The sequence below is a fragment of the Takifugu flavidus genome, chromosome 11, assembly GCF_003711565.1.
Source record: "Takifugu flavidus isolate HTHZ2018 chromosome 11, ASM371156v2, whole genome shotgun sequence".
In the NCBI taxonomy this organism is placed as follows: Eukaryota; Metazoa; Chordata; class Actinopteri; order Tetraodontiformes; family Tetraodontidae; genus Takifugu; species Takifugu flavidus.
This window is the reverse complement of record NC_079530.1, coordinates 15,251,800-15,274,640: the sequence shown is the minus strand read 5'-3', so window position 1 is coordinate 15,274,640 and position 22,841 is coordinate 15,251,800. Positions and strand designations below refer to the sequence as shown.

The following is a 22,841-nucleotide window of genomic DNA, read 5'->3' as shown; positions in this document are numbered from 1 at the left end:
TTAATAGTGTCCAAAACTTGAAAAAGGAAAACCTCAGACTGACTTTGGCCTTGAGTAAAGATAAAACAGTCAATTTTGCATCTATTGTTATTAACTGGTTAATTGTGTTGTTTTAATGTTAGACAGAAAATCCAGAAAGTAGATAATTTGGATGATATTGAATATTCATAGAAGAAAGGCGCTGATTGGTCAGTGTACTCCTGACGTCATTCCGACATCATCGCATATTCAATGAGGCCCAGTCTGCTCTGCTGTGCTGCAATAAAGGCAGATAGCGGACCATGGGGAGCAAGGCAAACTTTGAAAAACTGACATGTTAGCGCCATGACTTTTGTGTAACATTTATCTGGGACGAGGCTCCCGGCGTGAGGCGGACAGGGACCTTTACAGACAGAGAAAGAAGGGGACACTTGCCATCTGCCAGGAACGAAAAGCAAGACGGCAAAGAAAAGTTGAGAGCGGTCCAAGAGTCAGCGGTGGAAAATCAAGTTAAGCCATTTCAATTGAAAGATGAGCTTGTTGTCTGCCATAGACACGAGTGCCTCCGTGTACCAGCCAGCCCAGCTCCTGAACTGGGTCTATCTCTCCCTGCAAGACCCTCACCAGACCAGCGCTTTTGACGCCTTCAGACCCGAACCGAACTCTTCCCACCCGGATCTCACTTTCAGCAAGACTCCCGCAGCGGCGGACATAAGCTCTTCCCTCAACTCCAACTATCTCAACAACTTCTTTCAGCTGCAGAGGAATGAGGTGAATGCTGCATACATACATATATGGGCCGTTCCTGGCCGTGCTTCTGTTTTCTTTCATGCAGAAACTTCAACAGAAAGTTGGTGTTTTACAGCATGTTATCCTAGTAGAATTATGGTCAAAGTTATACTTTAAAATGATTATTTTTAGACTACTTGATAAATTTAAAAAAAACACACACTGATATCTTTTTCTTTCTGTGTTTGAGCCGCTCTTTTTTCTGCATATCTTTGATTTAATGTACATCACTGAGCCCAAAAGGCATCCTAATCAGACACCAGTCCCCCCCCCCCCCCCCACCCACATGCTTCTGTCCGGACAGAACGGCCCCTGCAGCCTCACACTCCCTCAAATAGATCTGGTCGGACAAACAAAAATCCATCCTTGTTTACATATTGTCTATTTGCAGCGCTGCGTAATTTTAGGGACAAACATGCTGATAATGTATGTGGGGAGCAAACCTGATACTGCAGACCTGACTCTGCAGAAAGGACCCCTAACACCCCCCCCATCCACCCACCCACAGACACTGTAAATACAGCTGAGAGAAAAATAATCAGGCCGTGTGGGCCGAGCCAGTTAAACACACAAGGCCCAGTATGCTGATTACATCGCAGTCCACTTTCTTAGATCTGCGTTACCATGACGCCATGGGCTGCAGTGGCGGGGTGGTGTCCAGAGCCGGGGTCCTTTATTATGGTGCAAGAAGAGGGCGTTCGATGTCACTTAAGACGGGACGGTCCTCAGTGATTCGGGCGTGCGTCTTACACATTACATACCATGGTGTAATGCCATTCAATCCACATCAGGATAAACCGTTTCAAACAGAGCACATAATGTCTGGAAGTGGTTAAAGGGTGGCGGGCTGCATTCTGCAGGCCGCTTTGCTGGCTAGGCCAAGCAAAATAAGCTGCTGCAGAGGTTCCGTAATGAGATGAGTAATGTGGCTTTTTCCTCTCTGCAGCGAATGAAAACACAGTATGTGAGAGGTGAAATGCAATCCAGCCTCATCTCAGCATCAATGGATTAGCTTAATTGTTTACTCCGAGCCTCATAAATGGGTTGGACCTTTTTACACAGATCATGTGACGCCTCTCACCTCAGCCGAACCTGCATGAGCGGCTCTGCTGCAGGTTTCGCGCGCTAATGGCACCGGTTTGATGTGACAATTCCAAATCCCGTTTGCTCACTCGCTCATTCGCTCACCCTCTCACTCGCCCGCCGAGCAAACAGTCTCAGCCCACCATTAGCACACGTGTGCGAGGTCACGACAGCAGGTGGTTCCAGGCCAAACTGAAGCAGAGATGCGGGGTACATCCACCGAGCGGAGGGCCCAGCTGTGTCTTTGTTAAAACCATTTCACTTCCTGCACCAGGAGGAGTGCTTAGCAATTGCACCAGGACGGACATTCCCACAACGCGGGGGTAACACGAACCGCACCGACGCGGAGCTCAAACATATGGCGGATGGAAAACTTGAGAAAGAGCACGGAGACGAAACGCTTGATTTACGGCGACTGCGTAATAAATGAACATGAGCCTGAAAGCTGGAGCTGGTTAGCGAGACAATCTCGTAGCCCGCAGATAAAGCTTTGGCTTCCACCCTTCGCCGGGCCGCCAAGTTTATGCTTTCTGTGCCGCGCTGGATTAAACCTCAGCAGAAAGACATGGCCGGTGCTGGCCGGGTCTGCCTGGGGATTTCATCACGGGCTTGATGGTTTTGCTCTAGAGCTGCAGCTCAGCTATTTATTACTGTAGTAATTAAATTATTAAATGTCAGGTCAAGTGGCAAAATGACCACATGCAACCGGAGAACAGTGCAGAAGCCTCGTTCCTGTTCCCACTGATGGGGATTGAAGGGAGGGGGTGGATGCAGGCAGTCCTATTAACATTCTGATGGCGTCTGCCATCAATTCACTCGGCCTGGTTTCATGCGGGTCTGTGTTCGGACCGAGCCACAGATGCCAGTCGCGGCCAGTTTATCAGCAGCGGTGCCGCTGCTGATGTCCGGCAGGCTGGTGCGGGAACAGGCCTCCCGTCTTGTTTACAGTGAGTCATCCATCTGTCCCTTCTCTGTGGACCCGCTCAGTACTTTTCCAGCCCATGAGCACAGCTGGGACTCTCGCCAGATGTCCTGAATTTAATGAGAATTCATAACGGGCGTGTTTTTCATTTCTTTTCTCTTATTTTTTTAAATGTAAATTAGGAAACATTTTTATCCCTCTCAGCCATAGTGGGTGTGAGGATATTTCCCAGAGTGCTGTGTTCTAATTGTCTCATGCCCCTATTGTTCCTAGGCCTTAAACAACAACGTGTATAAGAACGTGTCGCCCTATGGCTCCTTGAACAACATCGTGGATGGACTCAACTCACTGACGGACCACTTCTCAGACCTTTCGCTGTCCTCTGAGCCCAGAAAACCCAACAAAAGACCCCCTCCCAACTACCTGTGCCACCTATGCTTCAACAAGGGCCATTACATCAAAGACTGTCCTCAGGTGAGATCTGTAACACACATTCGCCACAACACAAACGCCACTGTGCACCACAGCCTTAGCATCACCGCTAACGCTACGTGCTGCACTGCAGGAACTGTGACATAAACCCCTCCTTGTCTTTTCATTTGGTTCATACAAAGTCAATGATGGCACTAGAAGCTGTGCTCGCCTCAGCCAGTGCCTGTCTCTCTCTATTTCTCTCACTTCTTTTGGCTCTGGTGTGACCTACTTGTCAGACAGGCCGGCCTCTGTCTTCTCCAGTCATGTGTGTGTGTATGTGTGAGAGTGTGTGAGTGCTTGTGTGCATCGTAGAAGCCACAGTTTAAGGAGCCACGATAAGGCTGATTGATAAAATAGATTAAGAATGAAAGGCAAAACTGTCCGACCTTGAAGTGGAACATGCTAGCTGTGTTTTCAATGCAGACTTGTTGACAAAAAAACCTTTTTCCCTTCTTGTCACTTTCCCACTGGTTGATGCGGCTTGTTGTGCGCCTGCTGCCATGAATCCAAGTTGAGTTTTTGGATGTTGGAAATGATTGGAAGCTAACTGGGTTACATCACTGGTGATTGGAGGGTTTTTCATTCTGGGGGCAAACACTTGGGATTGGATAGCCGGAAATGTCGTCCCGGAAGGACGCCACCCCCACCATGAATCGCTGCAATAAAGGCTGCGGAGCGGTCCAAACTGTTTAACCCATGTGCAGTTGCCACCACTCACCAGTAGGGGCAAGATATGCCTGGTCTGAAAGGATCAGTAGTTGTTTAACCATAATTAAACTGCGTAGTTTAAGGCTTGCAGTCATCCTGCAGAATATGCCAATTCAAATTAAACAGGCAGGCCTGAGTGTGTTTCGTTCACCAACAAGTTAGAAGGGAAAAACGTGCCCATCTGCCTGTAGCGCTAACTAACTTGAGAGCGGTGAAGTAACTTTTGTGGATTTTTGTGCAAGAGTTGCTGGGGATTGTGAAATGACTGCGGTGGATCCGTCAGGATGGTGTTAAATAGAGCCTTTCAAACTCTACGCCTGGAATTGCAGCCTGGAAGTGATTTGATTTCACTGAGGACACAATGGCAATTTCTCTAGTCTGAATTTGTGGAATTTTTACACAGAGGTGGCCTGTTTGTGAGACTTCTGGTGCCTCAAAATCTCCCTCATCCCTTATTTCTTACTTCCCTGATCCCTGGGTGAGGTGCGACAGCCTAACCTCAGACCTACATTTCTTTTGCATGAAATGATAATGAGCAGCAGATGTGAGTTTAAAATGCTTTGACTCACTTTCTGACATCTGACGACTGGTCTACAGAGGTCCGCAAACCTGCGTCCTGGCAAAATATGTCGAGGAAAGGCTCAAACGCTGTGGGAATTAGATCATCGCTCGCGGAGATTCTGGGCCACATATACGCCAGAGTCCATCTGGGGATGCTCAGACCTGCGATCGCGGGCAACGCTTTAGAATATAATAGCCTCAAAAGTTGCGTTTGGGTTGGCGGGGAGGAGCTGTGAAATCATGCTACATGTAAGCATTCCAGCGTGAACCTCAGAGTCACACTCAGCCCTCCGCTGGTTTATATTTCAGCTGTTCGTTAAACTGCCAAAAAGCAGCAGAGCCCAGTGGCCCCGGGCTCCAGAGCAGTTCAACACCTCCTGGGTTATTTAGCTCTCCTCTGGGCTTCTCCTTCCTTCCCCATTCTGTAGATTTACCTCCAGTTTTGGCTGCAGCTCTGATGACAACAGATGAGACACACGGCTCGGCGTGGACACACACGTTTTTCATGGCAGGAGGTTCAGCCGGGAGTGTTAACCAAACAGTATGTTTCTTTTTACATCGGCGCAGTGATTGTGTGCACGTAGCGTCGTGCGCTCTGGAATGCTTTCCCAGACGCGTCCCTGCTGTTTATGTTGGTCGGAGATGTTTCGCCACATCATGTTGTGTCATCAGCCCGCTGTCCACCAACGGTTCCAGGAACTTATGTTACCAGGATCTATTTACCCTACTGAAGTGCCAAAAAATGTGTTCGAATGGGGCCGATGGGGGAGGGGTACGGTCACTCTCTTGAAAATAAAAAGCTTTTCTGCTGAAAGATGCTGAAAAGAGTCTGGATCTTGTCATCCATCCTCTTGTCTTCCTTTCCTTCAATTTCCAAATGATCAAAACAGTCATACTGAATAATAACAAATAAATAGAACTGAGGTTTAAGGAATAAAGAAATCGAAACTATTAAGAGAAATATTCTCTATTTTAAAAGCCTAAAAGGTAAAAGGTGCAGTTCAATAAATAAGGAAAGTTCCACTTTGTAATAGCATAAAACCAATAAGTTGCTATTATTAGTCTAGTTTTGAAAACATTTCCTTTTATTTCACAATTCCTGACTTTAATCTAAACACTTTCAGATTAGTTTTTCCTGCATGTTCCTTATATGCTGGCATATAAATGACCCAAGGCTGTCAGAGGGTTCCACCAACCAGGGTCCTTCAGCAAACAGCCCCGCCTATCGACATTTCAGGGAATCCGAGTCCTGCCCCCACCTCCCTGCCCTCACCCCACTGGGACGGTTCTGGCTTTGTGGGGGAGATTTTTTCCCTGGATAATTTCAGTGGAAACGTGCCAAGGGTGATTACACTGTAAATACCTGCAGGGATTGCTCCATGGCCAGTCCGCCTGCTTTGTTTTATGTCTTTTCAGCTGTTTTGGAAGAGATTCACGTCTCTACATGACAAGTGATCTCTCTTTTTTTCTCCACTCTGATGTACGTGATTTTCTCCGCTGGAAAAACTCATTTGTCCACCAAATCTGCCATAATCCAAACAGCAGTCAGATCTGAGAGCTTCCCGGTTCTGTGCATCGTGAATTATGTCCATCCTAATAGCTTTTGACTGACTGGGACTAATTTTTAGAATACACATCTCAACCACACGCAGTCCAGTTAAACTGGGGTGTCGCTGTCAAAAGGTTTTTATGTTTTTATTCGAAATCGCCCGTTTCTGCCAGAACTGCGGTTCAGCCGTTTAAGCGTTACTTGAAATTTAAGGCCGTCCTGTTGTTGTAACATGTTAATGTTGGAAACACGCAGTGGAGACTTGTGGCTTTGCTGGGAAACGAGTTTCCCAGGCAAGGCTCGGGCGCTGGAGCGGGGGACGCCGGCCTGTCAGCGCCCGCCCGGTGCTCTCTGTCATGGGGACAGAGGTGTTATGTAAACTGGCTTTCATACAGAAAATGAGGTCGCTCCCTCGGCTGTGGCAGAACGCCTCCCGATCAACGATGCACCGGCTACGTCTGCCTGGACGTGAACTCGTGGTCACCTTCGTCTAAATCTCTACATTTTGACAGTAAGGCGTCTCCATGTAAGAGAAAAGCTGTTAATCTCTTCGTCACCATTTAAGCAACGAGGTGCATCGTTAAAAAATATATTACAAACCGTTTTAGGTGAATTTTAGGGTACGTATATGTTTTCCATCTCCTCATGACTGTCCCTCTTCTCAATCCAGGCGTTGCAATAATCTGGCGAGATTATGCATGTCTGCTCATAATTAATGCAGAGGAGAGCAACAAGGATAAATCTTCCTGACTCCCAGATCTGCAGATGAGTTGCCAGCGCTTACATCCTTTCATTCCCTCCATTTTGAGGACAGGATAAATAACAGAGGCTTGTGGACACATTTGCCTTTTCTGTTGCACAGAAACAGGAATAATTGATTGAACCAGATTAAGTCCTGCGTGGAACCAACTGTAAGAGAAAGTTCATCTCGGACACCAGCAGCTTGTTGGTCCGCACAAAGAGCCTCTTCATTGCAAAAGAACTTGACTTCTGCTCAAATAATTCTGGAATTTGTGCGCTTAAAGCAATTATTCCTCTATATTTGCAGCTTTGCACTGACACTTTCCCTCCACAACGTTAACACAAAGTACCTGAACCAGCTTGAGTCCCTGCCCGGCCCCTCTGAGGACAGGGTCTGTCCCCGTGACCATATGCCAACTGCAGCGCCGTAATGGGCCTTCGCACCTCATGCGGCGGTAAATCCAGCAGCCTTTGTGACAAATGGTGGCCCTCACCTCCCACCAGGGGGGAGCTGTGAAAGTGGAGGAGGCAAATCTCACGTTGAGTAAAATGCAAATCAATGACAACAAAACGTGTTTCCGAGACCCCAGTTGCCTGCAGTCGTACTGAGATAATAAGGTGACTTTTTGATTTGCTGTTGTATTTGGGGGAATAATGTGTCAGATAGATTAGAAGCTGACAGTTTAGCAGTGTGTGTGTGTGTGTGTGTGTGTGTGTGTGTGTGTGTGTGTGTGTGTGTGTGTCCTCCAGCTCCTGCTGTGTGCATTAAAGACTTAAATTCATCAGGACAAAGCTTAAAAGCTATTTCCTTTACCTGCTTTAGCCACAACAGCATTTGCGCAGGCTGCACAGAGGAGCAGACGACTCTCCTCCCCAGCAAAGCAGGAATATTGCCAACATCCTGTCGCGTCTGTGAGCCATTTTCTATCTTGTCTCCATAGCATTTGTAGATTTGTACTGGATACATGCTGCTCAGCCAGTGCTAAGACGCTAGCCTGGAGGATAATGTTGCTGGGAGGACCATGACTAATCTGTTGAACCCGCTTTAATCATATATTTACATTACCCCTCACCCCTCCTGCAGCTGTTTTCTCCCTCCTTAACCTTGTTTCATTTTCTCTCACTTTGTCCGTCCATGAGTTTGTTGACCCTGTTGATCGGCACCCCAGTCACACTTCAACATTTGTCACGAGAGAAAGCTTCCCATGTTACCTCTGCGATCCCTGTATCCCGGGGCCGCTGTTAGATCACTGCTATTTGCTGTGGCGGGCCAAGAGTTCATTAACATCGCCACGGCGGCGCGGAGCCCGCATGACAGAGGGCACAGTTTGGGAAACCCAGGGAAGAGACAGCGAGGCAGTCAGAGGCGAGTGAGGGCACTTCCCCTGCAAGGAAATCAAAGTTAAAGGGGAGATAAAAGTGCGGTTTCCTGCCAGCTGGTTTGTGTTTTGCACTGAAATCCCTCTCTTCCTCTCAGATTTTGCTGAGACAACAATTGCACCACTTCCTGTTTTGGTAACCGTGACACCTCTCACCCCATCGCTTAGCAGCGGCGTACAGTTACACAGACCGTGGTCAGGAAGAGGTGAGTTCAGGGCCGAAACGTGGCCGGCGGGAGGAAAGTTGTATGGACACAAAATGGAAAGAACCCCCCTTTTTCCTCATAAAGCATAAATTCCATGTAAAAAAAATAGATCTCCAGCATGTCAGGCTGTCAGAACCTCGATGAGACTGGAGGCAACAGCAGCAGCTGTTTACGCTGTAGCAACATGTGTGTTTGTAACGCAGTGGCGGCGTTATGGGGTCAGCGGCCATACAGTCAGGCCACGGGAACTACAACAGGGTGGGTCACCTTTCACTGAGGGAGGAGGGATGGGTGGAGGGGTCAAAGGTTGGGGTTTCACTACAGCCGTTGTTGTGAGTTCTGTGTGTTTCTCCTACTGATTACAGTGTTTACAATAATGATGAGGATCACGAATGGTGACATCACTGATTTGAGACACATGTTAAAATTTTGAATGAGCTGATTAAGTTGGAGGACGGTTGAGCCGCCTGGGGGAGGACGGGGCCGTCACCAGGACCCATAACCGGCCATGGTTCCGGGGGGAAGCTCCAGGCAGGTTGAACTAGACCTATGAGGAGCATTGTTGTCCTAAACCCTCAAGACCGGCCTGTTAGCTCGCCATAATTAGCCCTGATTATGGCGAGGGGGAGGAGGAGGAAGAGGAAGAGGAGGAGGAGGGAAGTTCCTTTCTGGGAAGCTGAGAAAAATGGTGGATGTAGTTCCACCCCAGCATCACATCCAAACGAGCGGTTCAGCTTGTCGATCAGTATGTGGCCGAACTAATCGCTGCTTGGAGCAGCGCCGATTCTTGTAAGATGTGAAGGACGGAGATCCCTCCCGAGATACGGCCCAAACGGGCCACGAGGTCGCTAGTGCTGGCACACAGGACCCGGTGTGGTGTCAAGAGATCAGGGAGCGACACTGCCGGCTTTGTGCCGCACTTGAATGGGTACCTCGGGGAGAGACGGCCATTCTGAATGGGCGCCATTGGGGAAAACCCAAGTGGTGGGAATGGAGGCTGGCAATTAAGGCGGCCATTGTACGTCTGCAGGATCTCTAAGACAGAGGGGTCAGGAAGGCAGTTCTGTATTGTTCCCTCAGCGGGGCCCTCACTGCATCACAGCGGTGTGTCAGCCTCGAGTATGTTTGGACAGAGAGAGAAAAAAAGATTTACAACAACAAACCACACAGGCCGGCCTGTGTAGCCTGTCTGTCCGTCCGTCTGTAAACATGTGGACCAGAGGGGATTCTTCTGCGTTTGATTTCACAACACTTATTTTCCACCCTCTCTCACTCTCTCTCTCAGTGGTGAGCGACCCCTCTGTGACAGGCTACGCCCGGGCATCGAATAAAACCCGGATGCGGTTGGCGTGCGCTGCCACAGGCGCATGAGTCGGAATCATGACGTTGTAGCGGCGGCGAAGAACAGAGTGGGCCACAGAAGTCTGAAAACAGTGTCAAAAAATAGACCGACTGCATTCTTGTGCGACTGCTCCGGGCGACCTTTTGTTTAAAATGACAGCAAATCCTAGTTTTACTGAGAACTGGCGTCTGAATTTGATGCTAACGCCGTTAAAGCTGCACAAACATACGCATTAAGACCTAATGCACTTGAACTCCTCAGCATTTCCTCTTCAGCATTAAGCCTTTGTAGACATTACTCGTCCGGTAAAAACGAACTTCTCGTGGAATCGTTGCTGTTATTTTTCCCCAAACTCAAGCGGCGCTCCGGTCGTTTTAATGTGGAAAGAGTTCCCGGTGATAGCCCGGTCTCTTACTGTAAAAATAATTCTCTTTGTAGCTTTTTTTCCCATGTTCCTGCTCTCTTTCCGTACGCTGTGCCCTGCAGTATGTCGGGAACTTTCTGGCAGAGACGAGGACCGGGGGGGGGGGGGGGGGGGAGGTGCACGATGGGAATGTTTTTCTTAGGTGACCCTTGATCTTCCTTCCAGTTGCAGCAGAACGGCTCCGAAGCCCTCGCGCCTGCCTCGTCACCGACACTCTGTCGCTCATGCTACCAAGGCGAGGGTCTGACAGGGACCGTCCTGAACGATTACACATTTATCAGTGATGTCGCCCGTGCCAGAGCCACAGCTGCCCTCTGTCAACGTGTGTTATTTTTGAGGAGTTATAGACAGAAAGAGTCTTTATAGCAGCGGCATCCAGAAACCATATAGGGCCACGGGTCCGATATAGCCCTGACACCGAGTGACACTGAGATTAGCGCAACACGTGTGCAGCAGAACCGCTGTCAGAAATACACACAGCGCTCAGTAGGCACACAAGAACACACCCCAAACCTGCGCACAACTGCACACCCTGCACAGCGCCATAATCCCCCCCCACGGAGGATGACGGGACGCCTTCGCTGCACCTCTGTCTGCTCCAGTTTGTGTCCCAACCTGCTCTTGTCATTCACCGGTCTGGTAACCCAACGCTGCCCCGCAGCTGCACAGCTAACGGGACCCGGGCTAGGGCAGAGGCGAGGAGAGAGCATGTTGGGGGGGGGGGGTTCACACCCACATCCTGACAGAGGATTAGGCCCTAATGCCCTGTAAACATGCTCAGCGTAGGAGTTTGTGGAAAAAGAGGGAACCTCCTGAGGGAAAAATGTAAGAATCGACTCAGGTGAAACAGTTTTTAGCGAACGAAATGTCAAAAATACGACGCTGAGATCCATGGCAGATTGGGGAATCCGGGATGTGGAAATCGAGGAACCTGGGAAGGAAAACCTCTTGGAGGCTCGGGTCAGTTGTGGTGCTCCTGCAGCTGTTTCAGACATGAAGGACTGAAGGCGCGCACACATGAAATATCCACTGGAAGGCACCGACGGTGAGGGGTGGCCCTGCAATAATAACTGTTTGGTTGCACAGCATCAACAAGGTATTAATTTTCATAACGTCGAAATGAGATCCAGCTTAAAACAATTCATTGCAGGAGACCTCCTCCTCCAGTTTATCCAAACAAGCAGAAAATGCAGGTCACCAAATCTCATTTGTGAGCGCAAACATCATTAAAGCCGACTTAGCTGAGTTTTGCTCTAATCTAAACCAACAGTTCTGCAGATTGTCATGTCAACTCGGCCGATTTTGCTGGAAATAAACGATCACAATAACGTTTCCTACAGGAGGATCCGTGAACCTGGGGTCAAAGGTCAAGAACACATGGGCCTGACTTGTCAGAGGACATTAATGGGAATCAAAAATGCACTTTTAACTCTTGTTATTTGCCTCCAGCGCTGCCTTCTGTGGTGCGTTTTATCTCTGGAACAGATGTCTGGGGTTACCTTTCCCTGCCCGATCTCTCAGCCCGTCAAAACACCAGCGATACGGCCGTTCCTGTCGCACAACTCCCTCCAAAATCTGAGGAGATCTGAAAGCTCCAGCATCGCGGTCGGCACCTGAACTGCATTAATGACACGTGTTGCACGGTTTCACAGCCATCTGGAGGCCACAATTTGTGTTCTGCATTTACCCCCAACCAGAGGGGATAAATGTGGCTCTTTATGACTGCACAAGTGCCTCGTGCACATATTTAGACCTGGAAACAACTCAGATGTGCTATTGTGAGTAGAGAGCTTTATATACTGGCATGAAATGTCGGCTGGGTATGAATAGCTCATGTAATCCAGGTTCAGAGGAGTAGCTATTAGATAATAATGGCCGAGAAACTAACATGGAAACCTTGTTTCTGAATCCAGAGTGAGGCTGAAGGTAACCACGATTTTGTAATGTGGTTTATATATAGAGACAACTGCACAAGATAAGAATGTTTATCTCAGCAGGAATAGATGTGGAGGCAGGGGGACCAACGTGGAGCTCTACCATCTCACACACGCTTCGCTCTGGATGCAGCGCTGACCTGCCGTCGGGATTTGGCTTTCCCAGATGTAGACCACCCATCAGGAATCTAGAATCCCTGGAAACCCCAATGACAGATCCCGAACAGATCCCACCTATCTCTTCAAACAGCCGTGAATAATTGGTTCCATTCCTTCTCTGTGGGCGGAGCTGCCGCCGCAAGAGGTGTCGGCGCTCCATCTCCAACTTTGATGATGTCATAACCGCAGAGGAGACGCGAATGAGAGCAGATCCTTCAGGGTTCCATCGCGAGCCTCCTATGTTGAGCTAGCATCTTCTCCTCGTGCCGATGTGGGTTTCTCTGGGTACTCCAGTTTCCTCCTGCAGTCCACACACTCTAAATAGCCTAGAGGTGTGACTGAATGGTGTGTGTGTGTGTGTGTGTGTGTGTCCTACAGTGGACTGGTGACCTGTCCAGAGCGTGTCGCTGCTTCACACCCAGGGCCTGCTGCATGGAGGGGATGGTGGTCAAAACCCAGGTCCTTTCGTTTGGTGTCTTCTGTAGTTTGATACACACACAAGAAGGGAGTTATATAGCTGGTCGTTGCCTTTATAAACTGGTTATTGCTAGCCCAAACCACATCAATGGAAGAAACAATTATTTTCGAATTATGTTATAGGTGCAGCTCAAAGGTACAGCTGTCGTCTGTGGTGTGTGTTTACAAGCATCATAATTCACTAAAGTGTGAGGTTCTGGGTTCAGCGCTCTGCACAACATGTGTTTTTGGACTGCAGCTGTACTGAAAACAATCCAGTGGCATGATTAATAGACATACTACTATTATGGTTCTGCTGCGAAAAGTTCAGGAAATAGTTCCTCGTCTCCGAGAGGGATCAAGCGCCACTGACGCTTTGATCTTGTTGACGTTTCACAGAGCAGAGTGAGTTCTTGGTCTGGAAGACCCACATCTACGCCTCGCCCCCACTTCAGAAATCACCAGAGCGCTAAGGTTAGCATGCTACCCCAAACCACATTACAGCAATTAGACGTCTTATCAGAAGTGCTACGCTTAATGTGCAAACTAAACAAAAGCTCCAGAAGATTCAAAGCCAACGCCGTGGCCTGAACTCCGTTTGCTTTATCTGCAGCTCTCTGCTCTTCTGTACCGCAGCCAAGCTAAATACTTATTCAGAGTTCAGAACATGAGAGTAGACGCACATATGTGCGCGGACACGCTATTGCACATGTGGAAGTGCGCTCCACACAGGCTTCCAAGATAGTTTAGTGTGGCTCTGTGAGTGGTGTCCTGGGGGGATGCAGAGAAGGCAGAGCGAGGTTTGAGCTCCTCCGCTGCTCTTTTGTTTACCCTGATGGTTTCCAGATGCTGGCGAGTCACCGGAGCCCTGCAGGACGGGGAGGCAGCGCTGCAGCAGGCCGGGATTGAAGCACCTCTGTCTGACACACTCACAAACAGAAAAAACAGGAGTTTGCTTTGTTTCCAAAGGCTGGGTGACATTAATTAATAATGGAATCGAATTAATGTGCAATAATATGCACCTCGTTAAAAAGAAATGTCTGACTGTAATCAACATATTTGTTTTTGCTCTTGTTTTTGGCCCTTGGTTGCCAGTCGTGGGATTATTTTTGCAGAATGAGGCACACTGTGCAGAAGTTGGGGGTTCAAATCTGTCACTTAAGAGGCACACCTGTTCCTCCCGTCACTTTCAGCCTCGGCCACTTTTCTTTGCAGGCATTAGCGAGAGACAGCTGCACCAGCAAAGGATCCAGACAGAGAGGGAGAGAGATGGCAGCAAAAAAAAGGGATGCACAGAAAACAGTGGCTGTATTTAGAGCCCCGAGTACGCGGTGGCATTGATAAACAGTCTTTGCGATGCACCTGGCGGCGGGTCTGGCACCGACTCGGGGCTGTTTAATCCAGCAACGGAAACAGGCAGTAAAAAAACATGCTTGTTCTGTGTGCTGTGACACACAGCTGAGGCGGTGAGGGCGACATCCTTGTGAGGGCTGAAGCGGCGGCCATCTGGGCGCCCTCGCCCGGACCTCGGTTCGGACCCACGGTTCAGGGCGGCCACCGTGATGTCAGATACCGCAGGGAGTGATGATGAAGGAGCGTCAGATAGATCCTCTCTGTCCTCGTCTGGTTGCCATGGGAACGGAAACGGGTCAAGTATTTTTGCAATTTGACCCCCCGTGTTTCTGCTCACAGAATTAATGTGTTAAAGTGACCTCGGACAGACGCCCGGGGGGATTCTTTTTACAGCGCGCACCCCTGAGCTTACGCTGCGACTCATTAACCTGTCTGGTTCTGGGAGCGTGGCGACGAGGACGTAAAATAGCCCAAAATACTGACACCGTTGTTAGGAAAATCCAGCCTCGTTTCTAAAAGCCGGCCCGTAAACTGCTCGGGGTCTTTAAACTGGTCCAAGTGCCCTCTCGTTTTTATTAAAACGTGAATCGGAAGTCGCATTTGCATATGAGATATTTGCCTGCGGACGGGCAGCGGGCGATGGACGGAGCCTGAGAGCGCTGCGAAGGCTGAATAATATCTACCGAGTTTGTTTTGGAGAGGACGTCCGACGCTGAACGTCTTCGGCTGCTGGAGACACAAGATTAAGAGTTCATGTTTTCAGGGCCAGTGTCTGAAGGCGTACATCTGGTGTCGGTCTTCTGGTGTCTGGAATGTGGGATCAGCACAAATGCGGGATCTTCTTAAGGGCCCAGACACATTTCAGTCTCCTTTTTCATGAATCATATTATCATGGGCAAACGATAGTGAATTCTGATGGTTGAAACCTGATCATTAGCTCATTATTCCATGTGTAATAGTGCCCCTGCCTCCGCCCCCCCCCCAGAGAATCAACAATAATCTGTAGTTAACGCTGTTCCAGCCCCTCTCACTCTGAAATGTATGGATAAGTGAAAGCAGAGCAGCGATTTTACGACGGCTCTCAGTGTTTCTGGCCCCTATGGAGGCCATCTGCTTTGGATTTGGATTTCCTCCACCTCCTCCTCCATCCTTCACTTTCTCCTTCCTTTTCTTTCTCCACCCTCCTGAGAGGGAGTGAGCTGGAGAGTCTCTCCACGCTTGGCTCACGCAGGGCTTGTGGGTATTTGTCCGTTCTTCTGTCCACTCTCCTGCTTTCACAGAGTCCTTGAGGAGAAGGAGAAGAATGGAGTCCTCCCAGAGCTTAATGAGCGTTCTCCAGTTCCCTCCGCTTGTGCCTCATGCTGCTTTCCGTCCCTGCTTTTATTTGACTCTCTCGCTCTCGAGCAGCTCTGTTTATTCTATCTGATGCACGTTGTGAGCTCACCAGTCTTGTGATATAAGCCAAAGAGTGATCTGCGTCCTCGCAGCAGGGTTAACGTGAGGGGGAGGAACGCTGGAAACCGTGCAGACTTTCCAGTTGTGTCTCAAGAGTGCATGAAAATCAGTGGAGGCGGAATGTGTGTGTGTGTGTGTGGTCATGTTTTTCATAGATTACATCAGTGTGTCACTTGTGCGTACGCATAATTTAAGAGTCCACTGACCCGTGTGTGGCGGCTTCCTGCTGCAGATTTCGCAGGCCGATGCGTCCAGCTAGCCGTGGTTATCGCGCCACGCTCGCCATGTGCACGCGCGCTGACCCTAGCCTCGCCACATGGGGCTCCAGTTGCGGGGACACAAACAATCCCGGACTCCAACCAGGCCGGCGCTGCGGAAGTGACACGACAAACACCGCCGGCCGGCTCCCGTCACGGACAGCGTCCGCCTGATTTGTCCCCAAGCCTGGCGTCCATATGCTTCCAATGGCTCCGGTCCATTTAGGCGTTACCGCCAGGCAAGCTTGAATGGTTTTATTTGCAGAGCAAAAGACACGTCCTCCCGTGCCGGTCCGCGTGGCGTGATGACGCAGTTCCATTAAATGGGGCTGTGTGCACGGAGAGCGGTTTGCAAATGTAGCTTTAAAGCCAGCAAAGCGTGGCTGTTTTTCGAGAAAATCAAGCCTCGCTTAAACATTTATTCAAACAAAGTGTTTGCAGCCCAGGGCTGAAATCCTGCGCACCCATGGAAATGGACAGACGAGGCCTGCGTGCGGGACATGGACGCAGGCGAGGACGGCTGGTGTCAGCTGCCATATTTCTCCTCATGGTCCAGCTGGCAGTGGTGGCACAGCGTTCCAGATGTTGCTGTGACGTTTTTCCTCCCCCCATGTGTTTGGAAGGCGCCTCGGAATGTGCAGCGCCAATTGTGTCCGTAAAGTTTACGGCCTGCAAATCTTTATCTCGGGCGATCAACAAATGTGGTGCAATGATCCGACTCCAGATCTGCAAATCCAAATCCGATCCATGTTGCTCGGTGATTCCTCCTATAGGATCCACCATTCATCACTAAACTTTAATCCAATAACAACTCATCTATAAATCAAAAGGACGTGGAAGTTCTGAGAAAACAGCTAAAACATGTGCTGATGCTTGTCTCCACTCTTAAACACCTCTGAGCAACAACCTTTGACTGAACACCATCTGGACAGAACTATTATATCTAAAAGCTCTCAGCTACACACATACTCATCCTTCTATCTTTGTGAGGACTTTTATGGATGTAATACATTCCCCAGCTTCTTACCCGAAACATTCCAACTAACCTCCTCACCCTGACCTAAACCTACTTCTAACCTCAACCCTTATATCCAAATCTTAACCCTCAAACGGTTCTTGAAAATTGTGGGGACCAGCCAAAATGTCCTCACTTTGCTAGTAAAATGCGTATTTTTGTACTCAATATTTACAAAAACACACACATGATGATGAACGGTGAAGGTCAGAGCCTGGGCCCGGTTTGAGTGGGAGAGGAGCGTTCATGAGGAAGATGAGTGTTTTTTCATCATCTGGGTGATTCTGTGATTATCGGAAATGTGACATTGAAGTTCTCAGATGAGCAGTCAGACCTCCTGGAGAGGACACCTGGCGCGGTTCTAATGCTGTATTTGTAAGCTGGAGAACAGATTTATGAGGTAAAAGTGTTGTAAACGCGCCGCAGCGGAGACAAGATGGAAATACTTTCCATCGTTTTGGCCGCATTTTGTGTATTTTTCAAGATTGGGGATGACAGCCTGTTTGTAGCTGCAAAGCATTAAAAGAATCGTATGTAGGAGAGCATCCAAACAGAACGTTGCCGCGGTAACAGATTTAAGATGGCACGGAGGCGGCGTCAGATTTTCCGGGCCGGCGTGAGACGTGAGGCGGACGCCGAGGGCTGAGGTCACGTCAGAGCGCTCGTACCCCGAGTGGCGGCTGGAGCTGATGCGAGCCGCTGACGTCTGTCAGGGCGACACCAGATGCAGCTGATTACAGTTCCCATTAGTCACGCCGGCACTGGGGTGGGGGGTGGGGGGGGGGCGGGGATACAGACCCCCCCAGATCCACCCCCTGAAGTCAGCAGCCAGCCTTCCAGTGATTGTGCAAACAGTCTGCAGCGGGGGAGGACTTGAAATGCGAGCCGCCTCTCCTCATTTTCCCGGCTGTGCATTAAAATCTCTGTGTCAGATTTGCATCTGAGCACACACACATTTTTAAACTTTGAGATAATTCTCCAGCTCCGCTTCAAATGTTTATCTCCACTCTGGAGGAATTCAGCTTACTAAAATGCTCCAAGCTGCAGCCTGCCAGTGATTAAATGAAAAGTCTTTTTTTTTTTATTATTTTTAATCGCTAGAACTTGAGCGTTCTGGGTTGGCGTGGACGCCGACGCCGCCATAAACATTCCGTATTCTGGTTCCTTTTCGCCCGGCCGTGGCGTGCGTTGGTTATCCGTTTCATTACATTTGTGGTGCATTTGTTTGGGACTTTAATGGAGAAAAACAGTCCCTGAATTCTCTAAAAGTGGCCCAAATATGGCTGCCAGCATGAAGTCAGAGGAGGATCTCCTCCCAGAAACGTCCCTGGGCTGCTTGGCTTTTTCATGGTCGACTGGCTGTTTGTAATCATCCCCCGCCAGAGAATTAGAGGATTAATTTAACACAGCTGCACTGGATGTAAATGTCAGTTATGCAAGCGTGCGCGGCGCTGTATGGACTGCAGGCGCGTGCACATACATTAAAATGACAGCTGCCGACCCGCCCCGCACATCAGCTCTGCTGCGCGGCTTCGGGTTTTTTCCATTTTGAAGGTGTCTCCCTACATCTCGGCTCTGTTTGTTTTTCCTGCCCAGGCCCGGCCGAAGGGTGAAGGACTGACCCCCTACCAGGGCAAGAAGAGGTGCTTCGGAGAGTACAAGTGCCCCAAGTGTAAGAGGAAGTGGATGAGCGGCAACTCCTGGGCCAACATGGGGCAAGAGTGCATCAAATGCCACATCAACGTCTATCCACACAAACAGGTAACGGGGAGCAAAAACGCTTTTCAGAACGACTCAAACACATTTCGGAGGCAAAGCCGGAAAGCTCAATAGAAGCTACAGAGGCTGGAAAACTGCCTGAGGTTGCGGGATTACTTCCTCATCAGAGGTCCTTGAGATTGAAAGTGTCCGCAGGGCTTCCTCCGTCCCTGCGGAACCCCATAAATAACCTGAAAACACATCGTCCAGCTCGGCCCTGGGGCATTAAATATTTGTCCCCGTCGGAAGGAAAAGCCTTTCCTGAGTGCTGAGCGTATTTGTTGTCTGAGTGAATCTCTTTCTGGAGCTAAAAGCAGCAGATTTTAGTCACAGAAGATCTCGTTAGAGTCCCAGTAAGAGGAACTTGTGATGCTGGTCCATTCCAGTTTGCTTGGACTGGTCCGGGTCACAGCATCCCAGGCTGTCCATGCCTCTCCAGGGATACGTCCAGGCCCATCCTGAGTAAGTGCCATGAGCCTGAACCATCCCGCTCGTTTCCTGAGCGTCTTTGTGTGTTGTAGCCCCTCCCACCGGGTCACGGCTGACCCCAGACTCTCAACAAACTCAAAACGTCACTTTTTTAAGCATTCGTGGTTCAATTTTATGGTTTGTTTGTGTCTCTTGCACAACAGCAGCCCCCCCCTCCCAACACACACACACACCACACACACACACACACACACACACTTCCTGTTATTCAGAATGTGGCGGCTTATTACATCAGGGAGACAAGCTTTGTTTTAGAGAAGACAGAGAGACTAAAGATTTAGACAAGCCTCCATCAGCGGCTGTCCTGCTTGTTTTCTTTGGTTGATTGGTGGTCAGACCAGAATGGAATGGACTGGTTCTGATGGTGATAACCCTTCTAAAATTCCAGCTGAACCGGGCTGCCCCAGTCAAGCCACTCGGCCGCCGCGACCCCGAAAACCTCTGAAACCAAAACACCACTTCCGCGACACCAAACAGCGGCGTGCGTTATTGATCCCTGAACAATTTAGCAGTTTCCAGCTCCCGCAAATGGAAAGAGCTCAGACAGCAGCCGGGGCCCGAGAGAAGGTGGTTCTGGAACCTTCGGGATTCTTTCCACTCAGGAATTTTTAAACATACATCAGATCTTTCAGCTCTTGGACGACCCCGTCAGTTTGGCGCAGGTTCTCCGTTCTGTCTGCAGACAACTGAATCATCTCCGCCGCCGCCGCCAACCATAACTGGGTTCCGCACCACACGGAATAAATAGCAATACTGTTAAGATGAGCCGCCGCCGGCGGACTAACCCGGCCATCGATAACAATCCCAAATCCATCGCGACCAGATCAGATCCTGATTTGGCGTGTTTAGCAGGCTGATCACTCCCGTCTGTCTCCTTCCACAGCGACCTTTGGAGAAGCCCGACGGCCTGGACGTCTCCGACCAGAGCAAGGAGCATCCGCAGCACCTGTGCGAGAAATGTAAAGTCCTGGGCTACTACTGCCGCCGCGTGCAATAAGAGAACGGCGTTCTCGCCGCCTGGCGCTCCATCCTCCATACCTCCTTAACCCCCCACCCCCCCTCCTCTCTTCCAACCACCTGCCAGAACAGATTATCTCTCTTTCGAAGCGACGGCCTCAACCGGCAGATTGGCCGGTGTCGGTCTCAGCGGATTACCTCACCTTGGCGTTCGCTGGCTCAGTGTTTACAGAGATGCGCCTTCCACTCCCCAGCCTAGTGAGACGTGTGGTAATGTGATGACGGTCTAACCTGGGCCTCCCGCGACGGGTCGGTCCTTGACGTCTGGTCAGGTTAGGGTCAGCAGCACATCTTATTAACTGTGAAATAACTAAGGGATGATGTGTTGCACATCCCTAGCTTAGCCTATTTATTTCCTTATCATCTAGTGTGCAATGACAGCGTGAACTGGGATGTCTCGGACATGTTCTTTGTGCGTTTGTGTTACTGCTTCCACGTGTCTTTAGAAAAACTACTGTAGAGTTAATCTCCGTTTTGGTTTAGCGCTTCGCTTTCAGTGTTTCCGTCGACAACGGATCTGGCTGCCTGTGCGGGTTTCCACGCGATATTTGGATCATTGCTAACACGATTGCTGATCGGATTTGAACCGTTTGTTTTAAGCGGCTCCAGAAATTTGGCGAGACCAGCGGAGCTGGAGGGTTTTCGAGGGCTGACCGGATTGTGAAGAGAGTCCAGAGGGAGGTGGAGCGTCAGAGGGCTGATTTGGGAAGTAGTAACTCGGGGATGTAATGAAAGTGAGGAAAAGTGCAAAGAGAAGAAGAAAAGAGTTTACATAAATCACCACGCCGGCCTGAAGCACTTCAGATTAATGTTTAGAAATCTGCCTTCCAGCAAACCTTCCTATCAGAACAGAGGACTATTTTACATGTACTGTATTTTTTAGCCTTATTCAAAGCTGGTTGACTATATTTTATACTGTAATGTAACATATGTGCCTTCAAAGTATTTGAACGCATCAGGAGACGCAGGTTTGAGGCTTTGGAGCGGGCTGGACGGGCAATGTGGGTGTTCGCAGCGGGTCGGTTCGTAGTTTCCCAGCTGGCAGGAACAACCCTGCTGTGGTCTGTTGTCATGGAACATCAACAAAGGCGTTTGTTCTCCGCTGATCTTCACAACAAAACAGAGTTGCACATGAAACTGTGGACCTCACTCGTCCTCTCTTCTTTTCTAAAATCTATTGTTACCTTTGGGTTTTGTTTTTTAATCCAAAAATTTACACACTCTCTTGCCTCGGTGGGCTGGAGCGGTACTGAACAACTTTGGGGAATGAAGCAAAGCTGCATCTGATGTGGAAGGAACACTCCAGGATTCCAGGAGGAACTGGATTCCAGAAAAGGCCTACATTTCCCAGAATGCAACAAAAGCAGGGATTTGATTTGAGTTAAAAATCCACATTTAGCCCAGAAACCAACGGAACGTCTCATATCAGTAATATTCTCCATTCAGGTGTAAAATACCTGCTTTTGTTACATCATCGTCGGAGGCTCAACGACATCACAACTCAACACACCGACGACGACCTTTGACCCAACCCATTCAGCGTTCAGACGGAGGACGAGAGCCGCCTTACCCGAGGGCCATTGTGAATGGTAACCTAGGAGCCAATGTTAAAGAGGTGTGGGACTCTGCATACTTGACTTTTCTAGTACAATTTCAAATTTATTTTCCATGACTGAAGATGTGTATTTTGGGACAGTTGATAGATGTTGAGAATTTTAAAGCAATCTGCAAAAAAAAAGAAAAAAGACAAAATCTCGAGTTATTTCCCTGTCAAAGACTGTTTATGTATATATTTGGTGGCCTGCGTTTTTAAGGACCGTAGCTCTTTTGTAGTTTTATGCAATATGGAAGCTTTTGTGCGTGAAGAAGGGCCTCATGCTGAGTAATAAACAAAGCTGGGAGTTTTATTTCCCCCCTGTATGTTTTACAAAGATCTGAGGGGTTTATCCTGCAGGAATATTTATGGAAAGATTTTTTACAACACTTTTTTTGTATAGAATATGCAACAAAGTTATACTAAGAAGGAAATATTGATGTCTACATAGAGTATTATTAAAAAGCTGGTACATAATTAATACACTTTCAAGTATAAGCCATTGTGTTATACGTGTTGAATAACCCCCAATGTTATTTAGTTGCTACCTGTAACTAATTATGAACTGTATTTTATATCCATACGCCCGCCATGTACTCGAATTTGTAAACATATAATGAAAGTATATTGTGTTAACAGATTTTTTTCTTTGTTTTTAGTGATGATACTCACCACTGTATAAACACGTTAAACTGTGAGATGTAGTTTGCTTAAAGCGCCAATGATGAGGAACTATTATAAATTTGTAGTTTAGGGAGTTTATACTTTAAAAAGACAACTGTGTGTGACAAAGAACTGTTTTAGAGTTTGCATGTGCATGGTTTTGAATGAAATATGTTGTGCAATGTAGGACTTATTTTTTAAAAACAACTCCTTTAAGATAGTTTGCTCAAGTACATATTGTTTGTAACACCCGTATGCTAATGCTAGCGTAGCCTATGAATATTACATATTTACTGAATGTAACGTGTTAACACTTAAGGCGCGTTTGTGTTCTGTATCACGAGATGTTTGTCATGTTTGCAATATTCGAGCTGGACAGAAAACGGGCGTGGGGGTGGGGTGGGGGGGTAACAAGGACAGTCATGGTTTCCATGAAACGGCATTCCAAAATGTGCCTTATTTGTCGGTTTGGAAAACATTTTAACATTGTGTCGGTAGAGTTTGGTGAATTAAAGCGATATTGAACTAGAACGT

General features: G+C 48.6%; 1 protein-coding gene across 1 annotated transcript; it reads left to right on the top strand.

The window, feature by feature from the left end:
* The first annotated feature begins 240 nt into the window (after positions 1-240).
* zcchc24 (zinc finger, CCHC domain containing 24) lies at positions 241-22,838 on the top strand. Its single transcript, XM_057046602.1, has 4 exons — positions 241-750; positions 3,047-3,247; positions 18,383-18,547; positions 19,917-22,838. Exons 1-4 carry the CDS (start codon positions 511-513, stop codon positions 20,028-20,030), a joined length of 720 nt encoding a protein of 239 aa, XP_056902582.1. The 5' UTR covers positions 241-510; the 3' UTR covers positions 20,031-22,838.
* Positions 22,839-22,841: the final 3 nt, after the last annotated feature.

Bases quoted from the DNA above. Each gene is read 5' to 3' on its own strand.
- zcchc24 (XM_057046602.1), top strand. From the start codon at position 511: ATGAGCTTGTTGTCTGCCATAGACACGAGTGCCTCCGTGTACCAGCCA. The intron at 751-3,046 runs GTGAATGCTGCA...TATTGTTCCTAG, and splicing joins TTCAGCTGCAGAGGAATGAG to GCCTTAAACAACAACGTGTA. The intron at 3,248-18,382 runs GTGAGATCTGTA...TTTCCTGCCCAG, and splicing joins ACATCAAAGACTGTCCTCAG to GCCCGGCCGAAGGGTGAAGG.